This window comes from Equus asinus, chromosome 3 (assembly GCF_041296235.1).
Source record: "Equus asinus isolate D_3611 breed Donkey chromosome 3, EquAss-T2T_v2, whole genome shotgun sequence".
NCBI classification, from domain to species: domain Eukaryota; kingdom Metazoa; phylum Chordata; class Mammalia; order Perissodactyla; family Equidae; genus Equus; species Equus asinus.
In genome coordinates, this window is record NC_091792.1 from 140,620,053 (window position 1) to 140,643,437 (window position 23,385).

The 23,385-nt window shown below is 33.9% G+C and overlaps 1 protein-coding gene across 3 annotated transcripts in view; it reads right to left on the reverse strand.

Moving 5' to 3' along the window:
- The window catches only part of STIM2 (stromal interaction molecule 2), a 172,185-nt gene that overhangs the window by 11,051 nt on the left and 137,749 nt on the right, over positions 1 to 23,385 (reverse strand). For 2 of the 3 annotated variants that reach the window (XM_044767669.2, XM_070506103.1), the window contains exons 4-11: positions 21,510 to 21,621; positions 18,036 to 18,151; positions 14,956 to 15,133; positions 14,253 to 14,430; positions 9,597 to 9,764; positions 9,311 to 9,334; positions 8,793 to 8,893; positions 8,334 to 8,572 (exon numbers count right to left, since the gene is read on the reverse strand). In XM_044767669.2, coding sequence (XP_044623604.2) covers positions 8,334 to 8,572; positions 8,793 to 8,893; positions 9,311 to 9,334; positions 9,597 to 9,764; positions 14,253 to 14,430; positions 14,956 to 15,133; positions 18,036 to 18,151; positions 21,510 to 21,621 — 1,116 coding nt within the window. The remainder of the gene's footprint in view (positions 1 to 8,333; positions 8,573 to 8,792; positions 8,894 to 9,310; positions 9,335 to 9,596; positions 9,765 to 14,252; positions 14,431 to 14,955; positions 15,134 to 18,035; positions 18,152 to 21,509; positions 21,622 to 23,385) is intronic. The other variant, XM_044767670.2, reaches the window with a different exon arrangement.

Here is a 23,385-nt window from a genome sequence, read left to right on the forward strand (position 1 = left end):
GTTAACAAAAAAACTGGCCCTGAATAAGTGATACCCTTGAAACTACTGCCAGAAGCAACGGAAACCATTTTGAGGAGTACTCCTACCCCTCACAAAGTGTTTCCAGGGAAAAGAAAAAAAAAAAGCAAGTCCCATTAAAACAGTTCAGTAAAAGATATACAACAGAAGGTTTACTATGCAAATTCAAAAAACAGATGCAATAATCAATCAAGAACATCAAATAATACAATTATCAAGTAAAACTAAAAAATAAAGATGTTTAAAATCATTAAACTATAAAATAATAACTTGAAAATACGAGAAAAAAACAAGGCATTAAAAAGTGGGAAAATGGGTAGATTTTATGAAGAATCAAGGAGAACTAACAGAAATAAAAACATAGTCATTGAAATGAAAAATTCAGAGGATGGCTTAAACAAAATTAGAGCTGAAGAAAGAATAAGTAATCTAGAAGACAGATCTGAGGAAACGTCTCTGAATGCAGCACAGATAGATAAAAAGACTATATAAAAAAAAGGCTCAGATGTGGAAGATAAAATAAGATCCAACATACAACTAACAGGCTAATATTCATTAGTCCTAATATTTCTATATAATTACTATTCCTGTAGGAGTGAATAAAGAAAAATAATATTTAAAGAGAAAGTGGCTAATAATTTTTTCATAATTGAAAAAGACATACATCCTCAGATTCAAAAAACACATCAAGTATCAGGGGGAAAAAATCAACACCTAACCAATTTATAGTGAAACTGCGTAACAAAAGACAATGAAAACATTTCCTAAGGAATCAGGGAGAAATGAGAGAATACCTAAAAACAAACTGGAACAATTTGACTAAAATTTCTCAATATTAAGAATAAGGAGCCTGAAAATGATGACAAATATCTTCAAAATAGTAAGGGAGAAATAATTGTTAATCTAGAATTTGACACCAAGCTAAAATATTATTCTCAAGTGAGAGTGAAAATACATTTTCAGACAAAGGCTGAGAGAATTCACTGCTCCCAATCGCTCACTGAAAGACCTTTTACCAAGGAATATATTTTCAAGGAAGAAGAAGAGAAAAGGAAGGGGTAAAAAGCAAAATGCAACTATGAATAAAGAAAAGACATAAGTATATCTAAACAATAACAATAAAAAATGACTTATGGGGTATTCAAAACGTAAGAGAATACTAGGTAACATTATAACATATAAGATGGGGAGAGGACCGACTGAAATTAAAGCATCTGAAGATCCTTTAGGAGAATGAGAGAGAAGCTGAGGTGGGGAAAAAAGAAACCACAAAATAGTATGCCAGAGATAAATCCAAACAGATTAGCAAGCATATTAAATATAACAATCAAATTAGTTGGCCACTGAGATCTTCAAATGAGATGCAAAATAAAACCAGCTATTGCTATTGCTATACAGACATATCTAGAGCCTGATGATGGAAAAATTTTAAAGAGAAAAGACATGCTGGCAAATATTAATCAAAAGAAAACTATTCTAGTTATTTTAATATCAGATAATACAAACTTAAAGGCAAAAATTATTATTACTCATAAAGTCTCTACATAATTATAAAAGGAATAGCTAATATTTAAAAAAGATATTACACCTGAACTTGTATTCACCAAATAACTTGGTTCAAACCATATAAAATGGAAATAAGCAGAATTACAGGGATAAATTGATAAATGTGGGAGATTTTAACAAACATCCCTCTGCAACTGATAGAAAAGCAGACAAAAATGTCTAAGTATATAGATTTTATCATCACACCTGATTTAGCCAACAATACAGTACCCTATAATTAAATATTAAGAAAAGGTACTTTTCAGATATTAATGGAAATTTAAAATATTTGATCAAATAAGCACTAGGTCATGAAACAAGTTTCAGGAAATACCAAAGAATAAATGTCATATAGATACTATTCCTTAACCACAACACAATTAGAAATCAATCAGTAAAGACGTTTTTAAAAAACAACCACTGAACAAAAACCAAAACAAAACAAACATACATTTGGAAACTGAAACACATACTTCCAGATAATTCAGATTTCAAGGAAGAGATATATTAGAAGTTTGAAACATTTTAAAACTAGATGATAAAATATACATATCAAAACTTGTGGATTAGGTTAATGTGGTTCTCAGAGGGAAATTCACAGCCATAAAGTCATACACTAAGGAAAACAAGGAGGACTGAAAAATTCGTAAGCTAGGTGCCTAAATGTTAAAACAAACAAAAAAGTACATTGCAATAAAGGAAATAAAAGATAGCAGAAATAAATGGAGAATATCAACAATACTAACAAGTTAGTTCTTTGAGGAATGAAAGAGTGAAATAAAACTGACAAATTATGCCAGATTAATCAAGGGAGGGGAAATGAAAAGAAGATTTAAAGATGTAAGTAAGATTTTAAAAAACCATATAAAATACTATGGACAACTTCAAGCCAACAAATTTTAAAATTCAGATAAAACAGACAATATTCTAGAAACATATAACTTAGGAAATCTAGACTTTTAACCATTATAAGCTGAAACAATAGTTAAAAAAATCTGTCCCCTTCCCTCCAACAAACACACGCATACACGCCAAGCTCAATTTCTAAGTAATTTCTCCAAAATCTCCAAAGAACAAGTAATCTGTATCTTATACTATTTCAGAGTATAGAAAAAAATTCAAAACATTTATTAGGGATTATTACGGGTTAGGGTCTGTTCTAAGTGTTTTACGGGTATTATTTAACTTAAATTACAAAATAACTTCACAGGTAGGTTACACTTCACAGACAGGAAGCTGAGACTCAGAGAAAATACCTCCTATAAGCATACACAAAAAATAAATGTTTTGTGGGACATTCAAAACAAAACACTAGACAACATTAACATATAAGATGGAGAGGGGAGTGAGATATATATAAGACGGTGGAGTAAAGATTCAAATCCAACCAATCTTGTTATAGAGCCCAAATTCTTAACCACTACATTATACTGCCTCTATAAGAGTAGAAAAGAATGGAATGGAAAAATAAAGTGTATTCCTTGACTCATTTTGTGATGCTAATATAACCTTGATACCAAAATCAAAGGAAGAGTGTCGAGAAGGAAAATTATTGGCTAATCTAATGTACGATCAAAGATGTAAAAACCCTAAGTAAAATAATATAGCAAACCAAATCCAAAATAATATAGTAAACCAAATCCAATTTATTATAGAAACTGCACATTGTAACGAAAATAGTTTCACTGACATTCAAAGGAATTTATTTAAACAGATTAAAATTCAACAGAATAAAGAAAAATAGGGGTCAGCCCAGTGGCTGAGTGGTTAAGTTCGTGTGCTCTGCTTCAGCGGCCCAAAGTTTCGCTGGTTCCTGGGCATGGACATGGCACCGTTCATCAGGCCATGCTGAGGTGGCATCCCACACAGCACAACCAGAGGCACTCACAACTAGAATATATACAACTATGTACTGGGGGCTTTGGGGAGAAGACGAAGGGGGAAAAAAAAGAAAAGATTGGCAACATGTTAGCTCAGGTGCCAATCTTGAAAAGAAAAAAGAAAATGAAAACAACTGATCACCTCAAATCGTGCAGAAAAAAAAATTGGTAAAATTTAACATCAAGCGATTTAAAGGAAAAATCATTCTTAGCAAAATAGGAATAGAAATTAATTTTCTTAACTTAAAGTAATCTATCAAAAACAAAGAGCAAAAAAATCACACTTCATGATTTCCAGAGAAATATTGGAGGCATTCTCTCTAATGTCAGAAATGGCAATTGCTATTGCCTGCAATAACCACTTTTATTCAACATTTTACTGGAGGTCCCAGATTGGACAATAAGGAGGAAAATGCATTAACAATTGGAAAGGAAAAAATAACTCATTATTATTGTCCACACAAAAAAATCCAAAAGACTCTCATTAGAGAATTTAATGTTTCCATATAGTGCAAGATCAGCATACCAAAAGCAACAGCATTTTCCTAAAGATCAGCAACGGGCAATTCGAAGTACAATATTTTTAAGAAAGGCAACATGTGTAACTACAAAAAAACAAGCTATAAGGTACCTAGAAATTAATCTTTAAAAAAAGGACATTCGGGGCCAGCCCAGTGCATGTTCCGCTTCAGCGGCACGGGGTTCATGGATTCATATCCCAGGCGCAGAACTACACATTCCTCATCAAGCCATGCTGTTCTGGCATCCATACATAAAATAGAGAAGGATTGGCACAGATGTTAGCTCAGGAACAATCTTCCTCAAGCAAAAAAAAAAAGAGGAAGACTGGCAACAGATGTTAGCTCGGGGCCAATCTTCCTCACCAACAACAACAAAAAAAAGGACATGCAAGAACTGTACAGAGAAAATTATAAATTTTATTTAAATAAAAGGAGATCTCAATAAAATTTCTGAATAACAACTCTTCGCAAATAAATCAATAAATTCAAAGCAATTCCATTAAAGCCCAATGGCCAAAAGTAGCAATTCTGGTCATGAATAATAAAGGAAAATTTAGACCTATCAAACATCAATACTTACTATAAAGCTATATAAAGCAACTAAAGCAGAATAGGACCAATGGAAGAAAACAGAGAGCCTGGAAGCATTTATGTATCTATGGAGAGAAGTGGTATTACAAATCAGCAGGGATTGAGCAGGAATGAGGCTGGGACAACTGTCTGTCCATACATCAAGAGATATATTTAGATTCCTTCCTCACGATATGAACAAAAATAACTTCCAGGTAGATTAAAAGACTAATGGATTAAAGCAAAACTTAAAAACTTTTAGGAGATCAAACAATAATTTATCATCTTCTGAAAAAGACATAAAGAAGACATAAAAAGCACAAATCAGATTCATAATTTGTCATTAAAAATGATTTTTAAAAACTCATATGATTAAAAAAGAAAATAAATAATGTAGGACAGTAAAAAAGAAAAGTCAAAGCCTAGGAGAAAATACCTGCAACCCTCGAATAATCAGAAAAATAAAAAAAAAACAAAAAGAAAAACCTCTTCCAGACCAGTCAGATTGGTTAGGAATCTTGGAGAGATTCCATAGCAGGAACAAGCAACTCAGAGAGGAAGAAATGACAAAGACCCATAAATGAAATGGTACTCAATCTCAGTAGTCAATAAGGAAATAAACATTTTAATAACAGTAAGGTATCATATCACATCCATTCGAGTTATAAAACAAATCAGATCATTCCAAGAATTGGAGAGGACAGGTAGACAGGCACTCTTACAAACGGTGGGCGTGTGAACTGATAGAGCCATTTTGAGAGCAACTTAGCAATGACTAATAAAAGGTACCTTACCAATGACTCAGCAATCCATTTCCAGGTGTCCACCCAGAGCAACTCTCAAAGTTATGCACAAAGAAAGAGTTAAAGATACTCACTGCAATATTGTTTGTAAGCGCAAAAAAGTAGAAAGAACCTATCTCAGTAGAAAAACAGATAAATAAACTATGGTTTATTATTACAATAGACAGATACACTGTGGTTAACTCTTATTAAACAGTTACAGTGAATTTAATCTATATACAAACATGGAAAATTTCTAAAACATACTTCTGAGCAAAAAGGAGTTGCGAAGCGATACCTAGAGCTTGATAATATTTATGTAAACTTTTTAAACAAACAGCAATTGTACCTATTGCTTATGGATATACCTGCTGTAATTAAAGTACAGCAGACTTTAGAATGATACACAACAACTTTAGAAGAATGGGAAGAGGAGGTGAGGTGGTTTAGCTGTATCTGTAATGCTTTATTTCAGAGAAAAAGACATGAATAAGGCAAAACGTTAAAATCTGCTTATCTTTGTAGTAGGTGAGAATATTATCTTCAGTATTTTAAGTCCATCTGAAGGGCTTTATAACAAGAAAGTTTAAATAAATTGCTACCACATTCCCACTATGAATATTTAGCAGATACTATAAAAGTAATAGGAAAACAATTATAATCTGTTCTTCTACCCACACAGCGCTAACCTTTGATATTATTTTGTCTTTTTTCTTTACAGACAACTAAACATAGACAATATTATCCTGTGAATAGTTTTACAATCTTTTACTTTGCTCTTACCATACCACAGAATGTTTCCTTGTGATTATTTTATACTTACACAATTTACACATACCCATGGTACAAACTGAAAACTGTTCAGAGGGTATATAATGAAGATCCTTCATCCCACCCTAGAGCCCAGTCCTACTACCAAGACTTTCTTCTTTATCAGGTCCAGAAGTTACGCTTTTATAACTAAGCAGAATGGAGTATCACTGTTGTGCCACTGGGTGGAGGCAGAGCTCTCAAAGTGTAATCTTCGGCAAGAGTTATTTTTCAGAAATAATAAATTTGATCACAGCATTTCCAGAACATACTAAACTAAAATCAACTCTTGCACTTTCTTCACATTTAAAAGTTGAAATTTCTCTGTATATCACAATCACTGAAAACTTAATTATTCATGTTTAGTGTTGTTTTCTTTTAATACACACATGGATATCTTTCCCCCTCCAAAAAGTTACTTTAAAAAGAAAAGCACAGAAAAAACTAGTTAATTTAGGGAATACATCTTCATGCACATTTCTGATGTTGAATAGTTGTGTATTCTAAGGAGGAACTACAACTTTAAAAGCTTTAATTTTCAAACAAAATCATGTGCTTATGAATCAGTATTGCATTTGGCAAACTTAAAGGCATATAATTCAAATAAACACAACTGACAATATTTAAACAGCAAAGTTAAGCCAGATCTGGAAATAACTTTGCAATCATCACTGTCTTGCAGTGTGGGGCAAGTGAAATGAGTGGGGTCACATACTCCCAATATTCACTGCATTCACAAACTGTCCTCTCCTCCCTCCACTTTTAAGAGTTTAGTGCCTCCCCAATCTGCTTGCCGTATCTGTCTGTCATTAAGCCAGAGAATTAAAACCACAGAAATGAATACAAGTACACAGTCACTGACTATTTATTTGCAAATTTAGGGTTTTATTTAATAAAGTTGCTTTAAAAATTAGAACCCTTTCTAAATTATAGCTTCAGAAAAGCTGTAACAATTGGATAGAAAAATTCAAACTGGACAATGCTCATGTATCATGATTTGTCTTAAAGACTAAAATTTCTATGTAAGTTTTCAACCTATCAATGATTAAATTCTGCTCTCCATTCTTTGGAATCTTGTTCTCTCTCTAGTCATGCACCACTACCGACATTTCAGTCAACGACGGACGCATATATGATGGTGGTCCCATAGAATTAGTACCATATAGCCTAGGTGTGTAGTAGGCTATACCATCTAGGTTTGTGTAAGTATACTGTATGATATTCGCACGATGACAAATCACCCAACAATGCATTTCTCAGAACGTGTGCCACGGTTAAGCAACACATGACCGTACACTGTTTCAAAAAGGTCACAAAGATTGGAAAAATGAATCAGGCAGGTAATAATCAAGGATAAAGAGTTTTTCAAATGATTTCTAATACAAGAAATACACCATTTGAAATGTAAACTCTCTATAACTTTGCAAAACCTCCAAATACTAATAAATTCTAAAATTTAGTAATAAAACCTAAAATATTTAAATTTCACCTTCTTACAAAAATGTATTCTTTACAACGTAAAAATTTTCAAAGAACAGAGCATAATAACGCAATACAGTGAAAAATGTACATGTTATAATCACCTTTGGGAGAAGTTCCATTTTCTAGCAACAAAAAAAATATGACCTTTTCTAAACATAAACACAATTTAATATTGTTTAATGATAAATTGATTCAGTGTTTCATGAGTTAAATACAGCAGGATAATACTCTTTCAACAAAAGGACAGAATTGGAAAAGCAAAACAGAATACTAAAAAACATGCCTACTGGGAACGGCAACTCAATTTAAAATAAATTACAGTCTGGCTCAAAGTCATATAGTTGGTTAATCAGTGGTAGAGCTAGGACTGGAACTCAGGTTTCCAAGATCTTCCCCTAATTTTTACTTTCTACCATAGATTAAGCTGCCATTTGAAAGGATGTCTTCCCTCAAGGCTCAGCACTTCATTCATACAATGACTAGCATGTATGATGTTTTATTATGTGTGTGTATGTGTACGTGTACATGTGTGTATATGAATACATACACACACCTCATATAGCATTCTCACACAGTAAACATTATTAACAACAAAAAGAGGAAAGAGAAAATGAAGAATACACGAAATTTTTATCGTAGATTTCGAAGTAAATGATTCATAAAAGGCATTGCATAAAGTTACTTTAAAAACTCCACCAACTTTCTTTTTTGAGCTCACCACTTACCTGGAAACTGTGACACTATCGGGGGTGTATCTTCATCTAAGTCATCAACTCCTCCCGCAATTGGATAGGGTGGAATGGAAACTCTGGGCATCACCACCCAGCTGTGATCAGAATACAGGGAAGAGGTCAGGCTGGGGAGTCCCGAGTTATGGGCTATCTGAAAGCCACAGATCTTCTCAATCTGTTGCCAGCGAAAAAGTCGCTCTCGTAAACAAGTTGTCAACTCAGAGAGAGCTTTCCTGGAAAATTAATATTGGGATGAATTGTTGTTCATCAAAGAGTCTTTAATATGGCACTGAAAAAAGGCAAATTAATTTCAAGAAGAAATTACCCACTCTTAGAATTAGCATAAATCATGTAATCATACATGATTGAATGACAGATTAAAATATGAATTGTCTACAAATTACACATTTCAAGATAATAAAAATAAACAGATAGCTAAAATAACATTCTTACTTTGCTTCCAGAATTTTGTGGTCTACCTCATCTAGGGAGGAGCTATGTGCAACATGGAGAGTCCCAAAGACTGTGCTTCTCTTCTTTTTAATTTTCTCTGCCTAGAAACCCAAAGAAAGAAAAGTAAGGCTAGGTTTAGGAAAAAATACACATATACTAATGAAGTTTATTTTGTTTTGAATATATTAAGAATCATAAAATCAGTAGAGAATTATTAGCCAAGATATAGCCCTATTTTCCAAAAAAGAAAACAGATGAGAGAGAAAGCATGCTTTTCTAAACCAATCAATGTAACTCCAAACTGTTCTGGAGAATTTTTCTCTCATTTCTATGGTTCAGAAAGACCTGAATCTTCTAGTAAAACGAAGAGAATAACATTAACTATGTCTTACTGTAATGGAGGTGTTAGTAAGTGAACTGAGCTTTTTTTTTTTTTTTTTGGCTAGAAATCAGATTAAGACAATCTTATTTCACACAATTTAATAAGAGTCAGACATTAATTTCTAGTAACTACTAACCTGAATCAGACATGAAGCAGCAACCTAGAGGAGAAAAGCTCTGTATAAAACATTTATGATAATGATAATAGGGATGCTTTTTAAATGACTTTAAGGTCATTCTGAAAGGTATATACTTCTCTAAATAAAGTAATTTTACTTTGCAGCCTATGATTATAAGTCAATTTATGCAATAAGTACCAATCCATGAAAAGAATCTGCAATAATAAAATTTTTATCCATATCTTTGTACGCCAATTAGTTAATCCCTTTAGAAATTAGGAAGCTTTGAAAAACAGTAGAGTACCTCATCTTTAGCAATAGCTAATTGCATTTCCGCATTTTGCCTTTTAATATTGTAGTACTGTACTTCTACTTCATGAGTTAACTGAAGCCATTTTTGAAGTGCATCTGGAACAGACCAGCTGCTTCTAAGTTCAAATTCTTTTTCAGCCTTTTTTAGAGCCATTCGAACCTAGGAGGGAGGGAGGGAGGAAGAGAGGAAAGAATTGGGGGAGAGGAAAGGAGGGAGAGAGAAAGAAGAACAGAGGAAGGGGAGGGAGAGAGGAGGAAAGAGAGAGAAGGAAGTGAGAAATTTCTCTTTTTAAAAAATATTTAAACTAAAATACTTTTTTAAGATATTAAGATATTTTTGGAACCAAAATTAAGAGAAAAAGCAATTTTAATTATGCTCTTTGTAAACATCTTTTTAAATCATGAAGTCTAAAACAATGGTTTCCTAACATTAAAACTAAAGCTGAAATTTGAAGTGCATCTTAAACTCACTAAGCAAAGTGGTAAAGCCAGAAGATAGAGGGGGTTCATGTATATCTTAAGTTGCAATATTTAGTTTTTATAGTTTATAATAGCCGGACTCACTAAGAGAAAAAAAATCCAGGGCATGTACAAACTAAAACTTACGACATTTTTCTCATTCTGCATCTTTTTGTTTATGGAGTAGGATATGAAGAAGTGTCCAAAATAGGGTGAATACCAGTTCTCCTACCCCTTCTAATGTTCTCCTGAAGACCCTACTGTAGCTACGTAAATAGATACTCACTTTTTAAAGTAATTATACCATTTTTTAAAGTTTTTTCATGACATCTTTCTGGCCATTTATTTCTCACGATTACAAGCCTATCTGTCTGTTCTACCACTCCTATTTAATTTACCACTTCTAACATACCAGAAAGTAGATAAATCAGCAGACCACGTGTAAATTTCAAGAAAATCGACTCTGAGTGAGAGTCTGCTTCATTTTTCCATGAGAAACTACGCATAGATTTCAGTGTCAGGATATCGAAGTCTTTCTTCTAGCTGCCCTTTAATAAACAGATAGAAAACTAAAATGCTTAGTATGTGAGGTGCTATTAAGTGATAAGGAAAAAAACTCTTAAGGAAAGCCTCACTAAGAAAACAACATAGAAAGAAAAGACAACCCATTAGGATAGCAAGAGCTCAAGCTAAAGATGTGTAAGGATACATAACAGAATTTATAGAATTATGTACACACTCAAGACCTTCAGACAAAGTGATAAGCGAACTATGGCACATCTGCTTCTGGAGCACCATAAGTGCAAATTAATTTTCCTCAAAGCGAAGTAAGGTAACTAAACTCCATTTCTAAATTAATGTGCAGAAGTGTTTGAGCTAAACAAATCCAACCTACTTAAACAAACTTTATCACCTGCCAGAATAAACTAAGAAGAGTTCTATACACAAATTTCTGATAAAGAAATAGAACACCTGTGAGATACTGTAGGAAAAAAAACTGTATAAAAGTATTTTTTAAAACTCCAAAATTAAAAAAAAAAATCAAAATGGGACACTAAGTAGACCATTCAAAATGCAGCCATTAAAAGCAATGGTCAGATAGCATTTACTGAAAAGGAATCCTAAGCAACTTTTGCCTGACACAAATCACTGCGATGTGCTTGGGACAATACTGCATTAATGAGACAGTTGGCTACACTGTGGCGACCTGCTAATTTCTCAGGAAGAGAGGATCTGAGCTCAGGCCTGTGACATGGAGTGCTACATAAGAGCAAAAAGTGTAGGGGAAGCAGGTCTTTCTTCTCACCAATTTTAAAACTGAAATTCCTATACAATCTTCACGGCCAGGGAAGTATACAGAGAATCTGAACAAATTCCATTTACGTTTCTCTCTTTAATCATAAAGATTTTCCTTAATGTTATATCCATAAATTTATTTCTCCTAAAAAAGCTCAATACACACAAAGAACTGATATATTTCTAGCATAAATTAAGGCTGAACAATGTTTTGATTGACTGCCAAATAATGTCTGAAAATTCTGGAAATTCTGACCTTCCAATAATAGCAACTATTTTCACTATTGTCTCTACTGATTTCATAAGTTTATCATTTGACCTAAATTCTTACCCTTAGTTTGAATTACATTGCTATTTATAAGGCAATGAGTGCAGTAAAAACTGATTAACAGCTTTTATAAATGATGAATTATGAAATTGTTTAAAAATATGATTATGTACATAGTCTCTGTGTCTTAGGAATAAAATAGCAGTAAGTAAAATCATGATATCACAGAAAGAAACGGCCTAAATACATGAAAACCTGGCTTCTAGATCCAACTTTATTATTTATTATCTCTGTGACCTTCAGCAAGTTCTCTATTTTCTAAGGCGCACTGTCTCATGTAGAACAGGGGTACTATGACTTATCCTGACTTTCGGCTTCTTGAGACTTTAAGAACAAAATGATTTATGTGAAAAGTATTTAAGCAAAATATAAAGTAGTACTATTATTCACCCAAAAGTTTTTGTTTTATGGAAAATAACACTATATAAAGTATGTATCAGATTTTCCTGCCTTCTAATTTTGAGAAGTTGATTATTCCCCAGGCAAGATATAGTAATGTTTTAAACTATGTGGAATTGTGAATTACGTGACATTGTACGTAATTAATTTCCCAGTTAGACTTACTTCTATAAACACAGCTTTTAACAGCAGTATGGGAAAACATGAACTTTGGAATAAGACATGCAAAATCTTGCCTTTGTCACGTAATAGCTGTGTGACCTAAGGCAAGTTATTTAACCTCTCTACACATCTCATCTGTAAATGAGGATAATATATCTACGTACTGTGAGGATTAAAATTAGGAGCAAACCATTTGTAATGTGCACAGTGTAAACTACTGGTGAACACTAAGCACTCATAAAATTGTGTTTCTTATTAATATAATCATATTGGACAGAGTTCTTTTAAATACCCATTTCTCTCCTTTAAACTACCTCTTACCAACTCAGGATCTCATTAGGATTATTATGTTTGTATTGGAACATAACATCAGGGTAATCTTAGGGTGTACTGAGTGCAAGGTCTCTATGCCAAAAACCTCAGACTGGAACGTGTGTGATTCTTGGGTCCTTTACACTGTGTCTTCTCCCTCACTGTGAGGCAGTCACCTGTAAAATACCACTATCAGTTTATCTCGCTGTAGAAGAATTCCCATTACTGCTTTCTGATTTGCTCTTCCTTATCTGCAAAGTTCATAAAAACAGCTAACAAGCTTTTTAGCTTAGTACTGGGAACAAACCAAGTGTTAGAAGTCTCACTGGGAACAGGCAGGGAGCTCTCACAGGAGTAAAGGGGGCACACTATCTAAATCTTGGACACAGTATAATTTTGGTGAGGCATTTTTTGTTAACTCCTTGGTTCTTCACTACATTCTGTACAGATAAGGTTTGTCAGGTAAAAAGGGCCTGAGTGCAAAATACGTATAGGAGTCAACTTAAGAGAACAAATTCCTTACAGGTAAAAGATCCAAAAATAGACATCTGGAGTACGAGGGAAAGAATAGTTTACAGCTAACAATAGAAATGACTGCATTCAGTTAGACAAGTCCTATCAAAAATGACAATCTTCAAGTAAATAGTAAAGTACATTGAACATTTTCTCATGAGCTGAAATTGAAATTGATTTATCACATAATTCTTATTCATAATCCTTATTCATTTAGCACTGGATAAGACAACAACAGTGCATAAAGCGAAGTGGGAGACAGAGTACCTAGGTTCTTGGCCCTGCTTTACAACTGAATTACTCTCTAATCTTAAACAGGTTTTCTCACCCTCATTTTGTTCCTTAGTTTCTGTATCAGTAAAGAAAGGGTCAAAGTTAGAAGGAGATGAGGCCATGCAAGCAGACATTGGGTGACATGCTTTGAAGACCAAAGAAGGGGTCATAAACCAAGAAATATAGGCAGCCTCTGGAAGATGGAAAAGGCAAGGAAACAGACCCTCCCCTGGAGCCTCCAGAAGGAATGCAGCCCTGTAGAGCTATTTTCGACTCTGACTTCGAGAACTGTAAGACAATAAACGTGTGTTGTTTTAAGCCACTAAGTTTGTGGTAATTTTTATAGCAGGAATAGAAAACTAATACATTTGCCTATAATTAAATTCTCCCAGAAACCACACTCCCCTTTTCCAGAGGACCACGCAATGCCTGATTCCATCTTGAGTAAAGCCAGAGTAGAAGCAGATACTGAAAAGGACACCTTTTAGATAACTTCAGAAGTTTTGGCAGATTATGTTCTAAAACTAAGGATTCAAATGGATGTTTAACAAAGTCTTCACCTTCACATGGAAGTTTAACATTAGATATATTTTACTAGGTTACAGTCAGAGACTCAAACATAATACAGGTGTTAAACACCTCAAATTTACTCAAGATAATTAACACGACGTGGGATAAGATTTCATGAATGAGTGAACAAGATGGTAACTTTATCTGTTAGTTACCTCTTTGTTATTTTGCTATGTGCACTTTGATCAATGCCCACAATAAGAACAAATGATTCTTTTATTAACTAAGGAAGAGTCTACAATGAAATTAAATGTAGGAGACTGAACAAAAACAAAAAACTTCTCACAGTGGCATTACAAATACCCTAACGAGTACTTTTCTTTAAAATGTAAATACCTGTTCCAATTCCTGCTCTGCATATTGACGTCTACTCAATTCACATGCAGCTCCCTCCCTTAGCTCTCGCAGCCGACAAGCCTCTTCCTTTGCGTAATTGATTTCATCCATCATTTTGCGCTCTAGATTTTGCTTTTCTACAGCAACATTTCTGTTTTCTTCCTGTGCCTTTTCAAGCCTTACAGACAATAAAAATGAAAAGTCCTCACAAAAATTTCCAGAATTTCATTTTTTTAATGAAGAATAAATAGGTGTCAAGCAATAGGATACATGTTTCAATCAGAATTCAAAGCATTTTCTATTAATCTTACTTAAGTTTGGATAACAAAAACAACAGCTGGCCTACCACACTACTATTTTGGTTATCTTGAGCTCAAAACACAGGGATAGCAGAGAAATACTCTTCAGCAAAGAGACTTTTAAGAAATTCATAATTATTTAAATTATGTTAAAAATAAAATTTAACTCCACATATAATTTCACCTATATTTGATTTATTTCCACTGTATTTCTACCCATTTATTCCCTAGTGCATACCTTCATAATAAATCTGTAATTATAATAATACTTTTCTAAAAATATGAAACAAAATGTACATACATTCCTGATGTGTGTACTAACCTGAATATAAGTGTGTAAGGACATGCCCATGCTACATTTTCATGAATTATAACAAGACTTAGAGCTTTCTTTACTTTCTCACCTCTCTTGTAAATCCATTAGACTCTGCTCCGCAGTTTGCAGACTCTCTAAGTCTTTCATCATTTTTGCAACATGCTCTTTTGACGTCTTATTCTGCGTGTAAGCAAACCAGCACCCTCCAACACCAATTACTATAGAAACTGTGAGGATAAAATCCTTCATCCAGTTATGAGGAGGGCCTATGAAGAGAATTACAGGGATTAATCTTTGTAAGAGAACCTCAATACACAGGGGCTTTGTTTTTTTAAGTGGTAGGCATCTAAAACAAAACAAAACATAAAGATGCTCCTCCCATATACAAGCTCTAGCGTTTTAAAAATTCTTTCTTCAAACAATCAATGTGCTTATTATAACTACCTGATATTCTAGACCTGTAGGAGGGCAGAGATAAACCCACATGGATGCACCTACCCCTGGCTAGTAGAGGAGGTGGTAACAAAAGTCCTGGGGACCCCTGAAAAAGCAACAGCATCTCCAACCATGTACCTCGAGAACGGTCCTCTATGGGGTGAAAGGAGTCACAAAGAGTATCACCATTATCATTCCAGCTCCTTTCTTTCATTTAAGTAAGGCAACTGTCATGCTTTTATACACAAACTGGAATCCTAATCATTTACCAAAAAGAATTTTTCCCAAGTATGTAGCCATGTTAACTAATTAAGATTAATCAGTGATTCTCAACAAGGGTGATATTTCCCCCAGCAGACATTTGAGAATTTTTGCTTGTCACAGTTGGGGAGGGGGCGAGAGTTGTCACTTCTCTCTAGTGGGTAGAGGCCAGGGATGTTGCTGAACATCCAATAATACACAAGACAATCTCTTTCCTGCCCCGCTTCTGCCGGTAACAAAGAATTATCCAGCCCAAAAGGTGAACAGTGCCAAGGTTGATAAACTATGGGTTAAATGATGATAACAAGCATCGTTTTAGGTGACTATTTGCCAGAGTTGTCTAGATTACTAGAGGGAAAAGAACAGGATTGCTTCCCCACCACACTAGGCATGACAGTAACCACCAGTATTGTTTCTAAACTAAGGAGTGAGGAGCCAAGGCCTACTGTCTTCAGTGACACAAAACACAAAAATCACTAGTCAAATAATTTCCTAGTTTATCTCTGTCAATACACACTAATTTTCAGGGGACTCTCTGAAGGGAAACACAATGATAAGTAACATAATATAATGCATTATTTGCTCCAAAGAGATGTAGTTTACAGTGGAAAACTGCCTAACTGGCCAAGCCTCCAGCAGGAAGACATTTTGCTTATTTGATCAGATGAAGAGCTCTATAGAAATGACAAGTTCCTATGCTTACAAGTCTAGAGTTCCTATATGTTTACATAGTGTGATAGATGCTCTATGTGAGTGACCCTCAGGGTTGCCTATTCCCAGAGGGCACACCCTCACCTACAGTGACAGAGATGCACTGCAGAAGACTGAAGTCTCAAAAGGATTTATTTTTATTTCTGCCTCAGACTGAGAGGTTCAGCTCAGGATCTAGCTCAAATATGCAGCCGTTCAGGCTAAAATATAATAAGCAGAAATAATAATAAATAGATGGACAAGTCCCAAACTCTATAATAAGTATCAAAAACCAGAAAAGATTTCAGTGAAAACTCCTCCAAAATGTATCTCTATTCATCTGACAAGGCTAGTTTTTTATAAATGTAACGTGGGTGTTCTGACTTAGGGCTCATTTATTCAATACTTCTAACAGAAACACATTAAAAACGTAATGCATCATTAACTTCTTAACTGGTTTGTTTATTAAAACATTTGTTTTCAACACTCTTTGAGACAACTTTGGTTTCTTTTCAAACGATAACACAATACTGCTTTGGCTTAGAGGGTGGTTTGTTCCTGGATTAATAAAATATAAATGTTCAGGACCAAGTTGTATATACAGACAAATTCAAAATAGTTTAAGTCCTGTTTTCACCAATCATACACATAAAAAAATTAGATAGAATCTCACAGAAGACAACCCCCAGTAGATTCAGTCAAAAACGTAGGACAAGGAGAAGGTTAGAAAGGGCATCATCTCTGTGGAATGCTGGGCATTTCAGCAGTGTTCTATTTCCTAGGGTTTGTAATTTCCACCAACAGTGCATTTCTACCAACTCTCACAAGAGGAGTTCCAGCTGTTTTACCAGCTGCTCTTTTAGCCAGAGCCAAAAAAGAACCACCAGTAAAGTCATGGAATCCATCCAACTACTCCAGTAGCCCTTTTTTTAGCAGGGCCACCCCCCAAGACGGTAGCAGAGAAAACTGCGAGTCTCCTAACTCCAAGAACCGAGGTAACATAAACATTAGTTTGCTAATTCATAATTTGTGGAAGCCATTTTTCTTGTATTAATTTTATTCCTTTTTGGCTTCTGAAAAATAAAACATAATTCCTCTAAAATGTGTACTCTTCACTTTCCCTCACAGCTTTCTGAAATTTTAAATTAAATAAAATACACATGTTAACATTTTCAGGGGAAAAAAATATTCCTGTCAAAGTAAAGTATTACAAGGTTGATTTTCTTTACAAACATGACATAACAAATTCTTAAATGTTCCTTTTCAAAACAATCTAAAGAACAATCAAATAACATTCTCCACCTTGAGCTTCTGCCAGGATAGACTGCTATTTTGTAGTTTCAGTTGGGTCTTTGCTTTTAATCTGTATCTAAAAATATCCCTTTTTTGGTGATTAATGAAATTAAGTCAGAATCTATCACTTCATGCCATCAAGATGGTTAGATTGCACTATTTTTTAAAGGGATTCTTCAGTGAATATTTAGCTATAAACACAGCATTAAAACTTTATAAAGATCCAAAGTTTTAAATCTAGAAATTTAATTCTAAATTATCAACTTAGTTTTTACATCAGTAACCAGCTTTGAAAATTTCACACTCAATATTTCCATGACAGAAAATCTCACTCTACAAATCTTTTGTCTTAAGATAGTGCTACCTTTCTTTGACACCTAAGAGATAATTCATCTTAGTGATCCACTACCTTACTTTTTCCTTCTTTAAATAACAGATAGATGATCTGGTTATTCTTTTGTACCATACTCTTTGAGAGAGAATACTAACGTGTTAGAGGTCCAAACAAAACCACATCCAGTGCCTTGAGCTGAAGTTTTTGTCTGTGACTCCGGTCGTTGATTTTCAACTGAGAGGTCATAAACAAAGGTTCATGTACCGCAATCCTGTTCATTTAAAAAATACATACATATCAAATAAAAATACTTGTAGTATGTAAATTTAAATATTTGAGCAACGTATTTAATACTTTACATATAAGTGATGATTACTGTAAGGGCTCATCCACTTGTGAGTTAATACTCTATTACACGTACCAAAAGCTTTCTCAGTGCAAAGTGTGCTGAAAATACACTCCTGTATGTTAATAATTTAGCTGCTATATTGATGTTTTTGTTTTCTAAGGTTACTTTATGCTATAAGTTGCTGTGGTTTAGAAATTTATCAAATTCAAAATATTTTATCATTAGTTACCTCTTGCACTTTAGTATCATTTCACAAAGAACAAAGAATAAATTACAAATAATTTATTTAACATCAATAGCAGACTTTAAAAAATAGTTCTCAATTTAGCTCATATTGCTTTTCTTTCAAAGTATCTTAAAAATCTATACCTTTACATTCTAATGTTTAAACTGTTTAAAAATTAAACAAAGTCCACTGAAGTCATAAGTGGGAAGTAAGAAGTCATCACCGGTTGGGGGAGTAAACTGAGAAATTTATGTACAGAAGTACTGAACCATTTTATTAGCAATGAAGAAAGCAGAGGGCCAAAAGGTACAGGTCAAATAAAATCACTTTGTTTTGGACTTCAAATCCAAGTAGCCCAGCAATCAACTACGATTTCTTAACAACCAAGTATGATGCCAATAAAAATCTTTTTTAACATAAAGTCTAATAATAATAATAAAACTGTTAATAACAATGACAATAAAAACAAGCATGTACTATGTGCCGGGTCCTGCGCCAAGGGCTTAATCAAAATTCAAAAAAGCCTATAATATATATATAATTCCCATTTTATAGATGAGGAAACTAAGGTAGTGAGAGGATGAGTAACTTGCCCAAGGTTACATAATTAGTAAGAGGTAAGGCAGGGATTCAAACCCAAATATGTATGATTCCAACGACCGTACTCTGAACCAATATGTTTTATTTAGGAAGATATCAGAACCTCTGATTACGGAGAAGTTACAGGAACTCTTACGAGGCTTCTACAAAACTTCAGAGCGTAAAGAACTCCAACCCTGCCTTTACAAAAGGCCTTCCTTCATTCATCTTTTCCGCAGGTACCTTTCAAGTATGCTCCGGTTACACTTTTAACATGACACTTATCAAAACTGCTTGAAGGCAAAAATTATGTCTTATCCCTGTATCCCCAAACCTAGCGTGGTGATTGGCAAAAGTAGATGCTTGATAAATGTTTGTATAATAGAAGAATGAATGCATGGATGGATGCATGAATGAAGTAATAGCAACACTATCAAGAGACTAAATTTGAGAAAGACAATGAGATGTAGTAAAAAGGAAACTATAACAGAATTTTACGCAAAGTTCGATATGAGCCCAGAGGTGGAAGTGATTCTACCTGAGTGGGTGAGGATGTCAGGGAAGTTCACACAGGTCTGAAAGGAATGAGGAGGCATGTGTCAGGTGAAGAGAGCCTTAGTATAAGCTCTGGTAATAAGAATTACAGAGTATAGAAAACACAGCAAAAGGCTTAAGATAACCATAACTAACATAAAACTAACATAATTTTGGCTACCTACTATAGATGTAACAATATTTTAATGTCACAGAAAAGAAACATAATAATGAATTGTTGTAGGCATGTGTACATCTATAGTTACCCTACAAAAAGCTCTGTAACTTACATAGTTGTTTTATTGCCCCTTTAAATTGACTCATCTAATTGCCATTACCATACAAAAGGGGTTTGATGAAGGGTATTCCAGTTTTCCTTTCTCCTCCACTCAAAAACGTTCCAATGGGCTGATCTGAAAGCTGAATGTCTACATTTATAATTTTTCTTCTGTAGTAACGTGTTCACTATTATAAAAAATTATCTTGATTGTGTGATGTTATTTCAACAATTCTAACAGTTTGAGGAATCTCTGACCACCTTTACTTAATCAAAAGAAAAAAGTGGCTATAACATTTATTGCCAAACATAGTGCAGCCTATTTTATTTCACGTTGTTACATAAAGAAACATCCTAAAAGACAACATAAGAAAAATACTATGAGTTCCTCATAATGTATATTTTTGAGGTAACATATATAACTAGAAAAGCCCTAATCCCATTTTAATACTCTACTATTCTGTTCTGTTTTAACTTAGGAACCTGTCTTCTTTAAAAGAACTATATCTTATTTAATTTTTCTCTTCTTTCCAGCATCTAGTTGCACCACGAACACAAAAGATACTCAATACACACTTGCTGAATTGACTTATCCCCGTAATTTCATCATTATGGTCATGAGCACAGCAAAGTCAGAAATACTGATGTTGATTTCAGAATACATTTAAGGGAGATGGGAAAACTCTCAACTTGATCTAAAATACAAACTTCAAAGCAACAAAAGCCACTTATTTAAATAGGGTATATAAGCAAACTGATCATAAATACAATGTGCATATTTCATCATATATAATAATTAGATAGTAATAAGGGATTAGAGACTTTTTTTATACAAGAAACAATCTAGGGAGGAATGGAACATAAGCAAACTTGTAAGGGTCAAGTTCTGGTAGAATTGTTGCAAATTTTAACACGTAAATCTATAAGGATTATTAAGTTAACTAACGGAGATTTAGAAAACATAATTTAGAAAACTAGTAACAATTAACTCCAGGCATCTAAGGGATAAACTGGTATCCTAGACTTTGGTACCAGACCTATCTGGGTTTAAAAGCTGCCTCTGACAAAATATTTAACTTCTCTCCAACTTGGTTTTTTCAATCTGTAAAATGGGGATGATAATACATACTTCATTTTAACCATGTAGCTTAAATGAGATAATACAGAATATCTCCATGTAATATACATTTAAAAATGGTTGTTATTATTTATATTTTGTTTATTGAACTTCACTTTTTTGAGATTTAACTTATGGCCACTAATATTAAGCAGTTATTGTTGCTATTAAAAGACTATCAATTAAGAAGGATTTGCACATTAATCAATTCAAACACGTCTTTTCATAAAGGTGGATCCATATCAAATGAATAAAGTTTCACTATAGTTACCAAGTGGTTGGCCCTTTGATGTTATCTAAAAAAGATGTAGTTGGCTCACGTTCTAATTCTCAAAATTACTTTCCTTGGGAATAAATTTTAAAAAGGGTCTGATCATTTAGACAAGAAAAATTCATACCTTAAAAAAATTAAAGGAACAGACATATTTATAATATTTCCTTAGAGGTCTTAGCCACAGAAGTAACTTGTAGATTTGGCATTGAAAAGTAACACCTAGCATATAATTCTCCATGCCTGGAAAAATACATTTGGATAATAAAGACCCACCTGGGAAGCGTTGTTCCTTTGACATTATTGTCTCTAAAATTCTTCTCATATTGGGGTAGTTCAACAAATTCTATCAACCACTGAAGTGTGTCCTCGAGGGTCCAATTATGAACTGCAAGAGTTTATAAAAGAGGAAGACATATTTCAAACACAACTGCTTTTAGAATTTATATAAATTATACATATACATTTATATACATACACACATATATGTAAAATTACTATAACTTCAGAGGAAATAAAGATGTTAGATTGAATTTTTAATTCAAGTCAATCATCAGTGAGTACTAAAATGGTATTTAGCAATCTATAAGAAGCTAAAACAACAGAGACATATCTCCTACCTTTAAGGGCTTACAATAGGGAACAGAGAAGACACGTAAAACAGAACAAAACATTAGCATGGTTAATTATAAAATAAGCAACTATGCAAAGTTTGTACAGGATGAAATAATCCATTACTTCTCTGGTTGTAGAAAATTCACCAGATATCTATCTATTCTTTCTTTCTTTCATTTAGCCATTCATCCATATAACAATGTAAACCTTCTGAGTATTAGGTTCCATTCTAAGCACTGAGAACACAGCAGTCAACAAGATGGATAAAGTCCTTGCTCTCATGGAACTTAAATTCTTTTGGGAGTGGGAAGGGGCAATTTATGAAAGCAGGAAGAAAAGGGGGGGAAATTTCAGATAGTGTTCACATATTAATAAAGAAAGGAAAGATGTCAGGGTATACCTCTGTGAGGAGCTATTTGAACTGAAACCTAAAAATTGCAAGGAGCCAACATTGTGATGATCTGGGAAAAAATATCCCAAACAGAGAAACTAGTACAAAGGCCTTAAGATAGGAATGAACTAGCTGTGTTTGAGACATAGGAAGAAACCAATCAGAGAGGCCAGGTCACAGAATTTCAAAACTTCTGGATATTTTTCTAATTTCAAGAAGAGGGGGGGTAAAATAATCAATATTTTTAAAATATCAGTCTTCAATGTAGGGAATGGTTTGCAGGAGACAAGACTGAAAACAGAGAGAAATAAGGAGAACATTTCTTATAGAACAGTCTAAGCAAAAGAGGCTATTGCCTTGGACTATGGTGCCAGTAGAGGATATAGTGACAATGGTCAGATTCAGGACATATTCTGGGGTTAATGCTGCTAGATGTGCTGATGAAATGGATGGGGATTGGTAGCTAGAGGAAAGCCAAAAAAAGTACAGAGGGTGGTGCCGTAAACTAAGATAGGAAAGAATGGGGAGGAACAGATTGGGGAGGTAAGTAGGGGCAGGTGACAGAGATCAAAAGTTCTGTTTTTAGACATGTGATGTTTGAAGTATGCATGAGACACTTGAAGTGTAGATAAACAGTAGCAAGTCTGGCGCTTAGGGAAGAGTAAGGTTAGGAAAAGAGAGAGAAATTGGGAGTCGTCAGCATACAGATGGTCTTTAGACTGAATGAGATCCCCAGAAGAGTGAGCATAGCTATTAATGTATTCTAGGAGACTGGCCCTAAATCATGAAGAAAATGATAGCTAACATCTCTTCCTCCCAGACACTTATTTTGAATTAAGCCCTTCATATACATTTTTTCCTTTAAGGCTTTAAGAAGAAAAACTTATGAGGCCCGACATGATTATCTATCTCCATTATGGAGATAAGAAACTGAGAAGTTAAGAGACTAAAATAGTCAGCAGCAGGACGGGATTTGAACCCAGACCGAATGACCTCAGGACTTGACTCTATGCTATTCTGAGATCAATAATAATAAATAGCAGAGATATAAACAAGCAGTTAAACATTGGGAGCAACTCAGACATTTCTGCTTAAGGAGTATAAAGGACAATGATGGGCTTATCCACAGGAAAGGATGCAAATGTG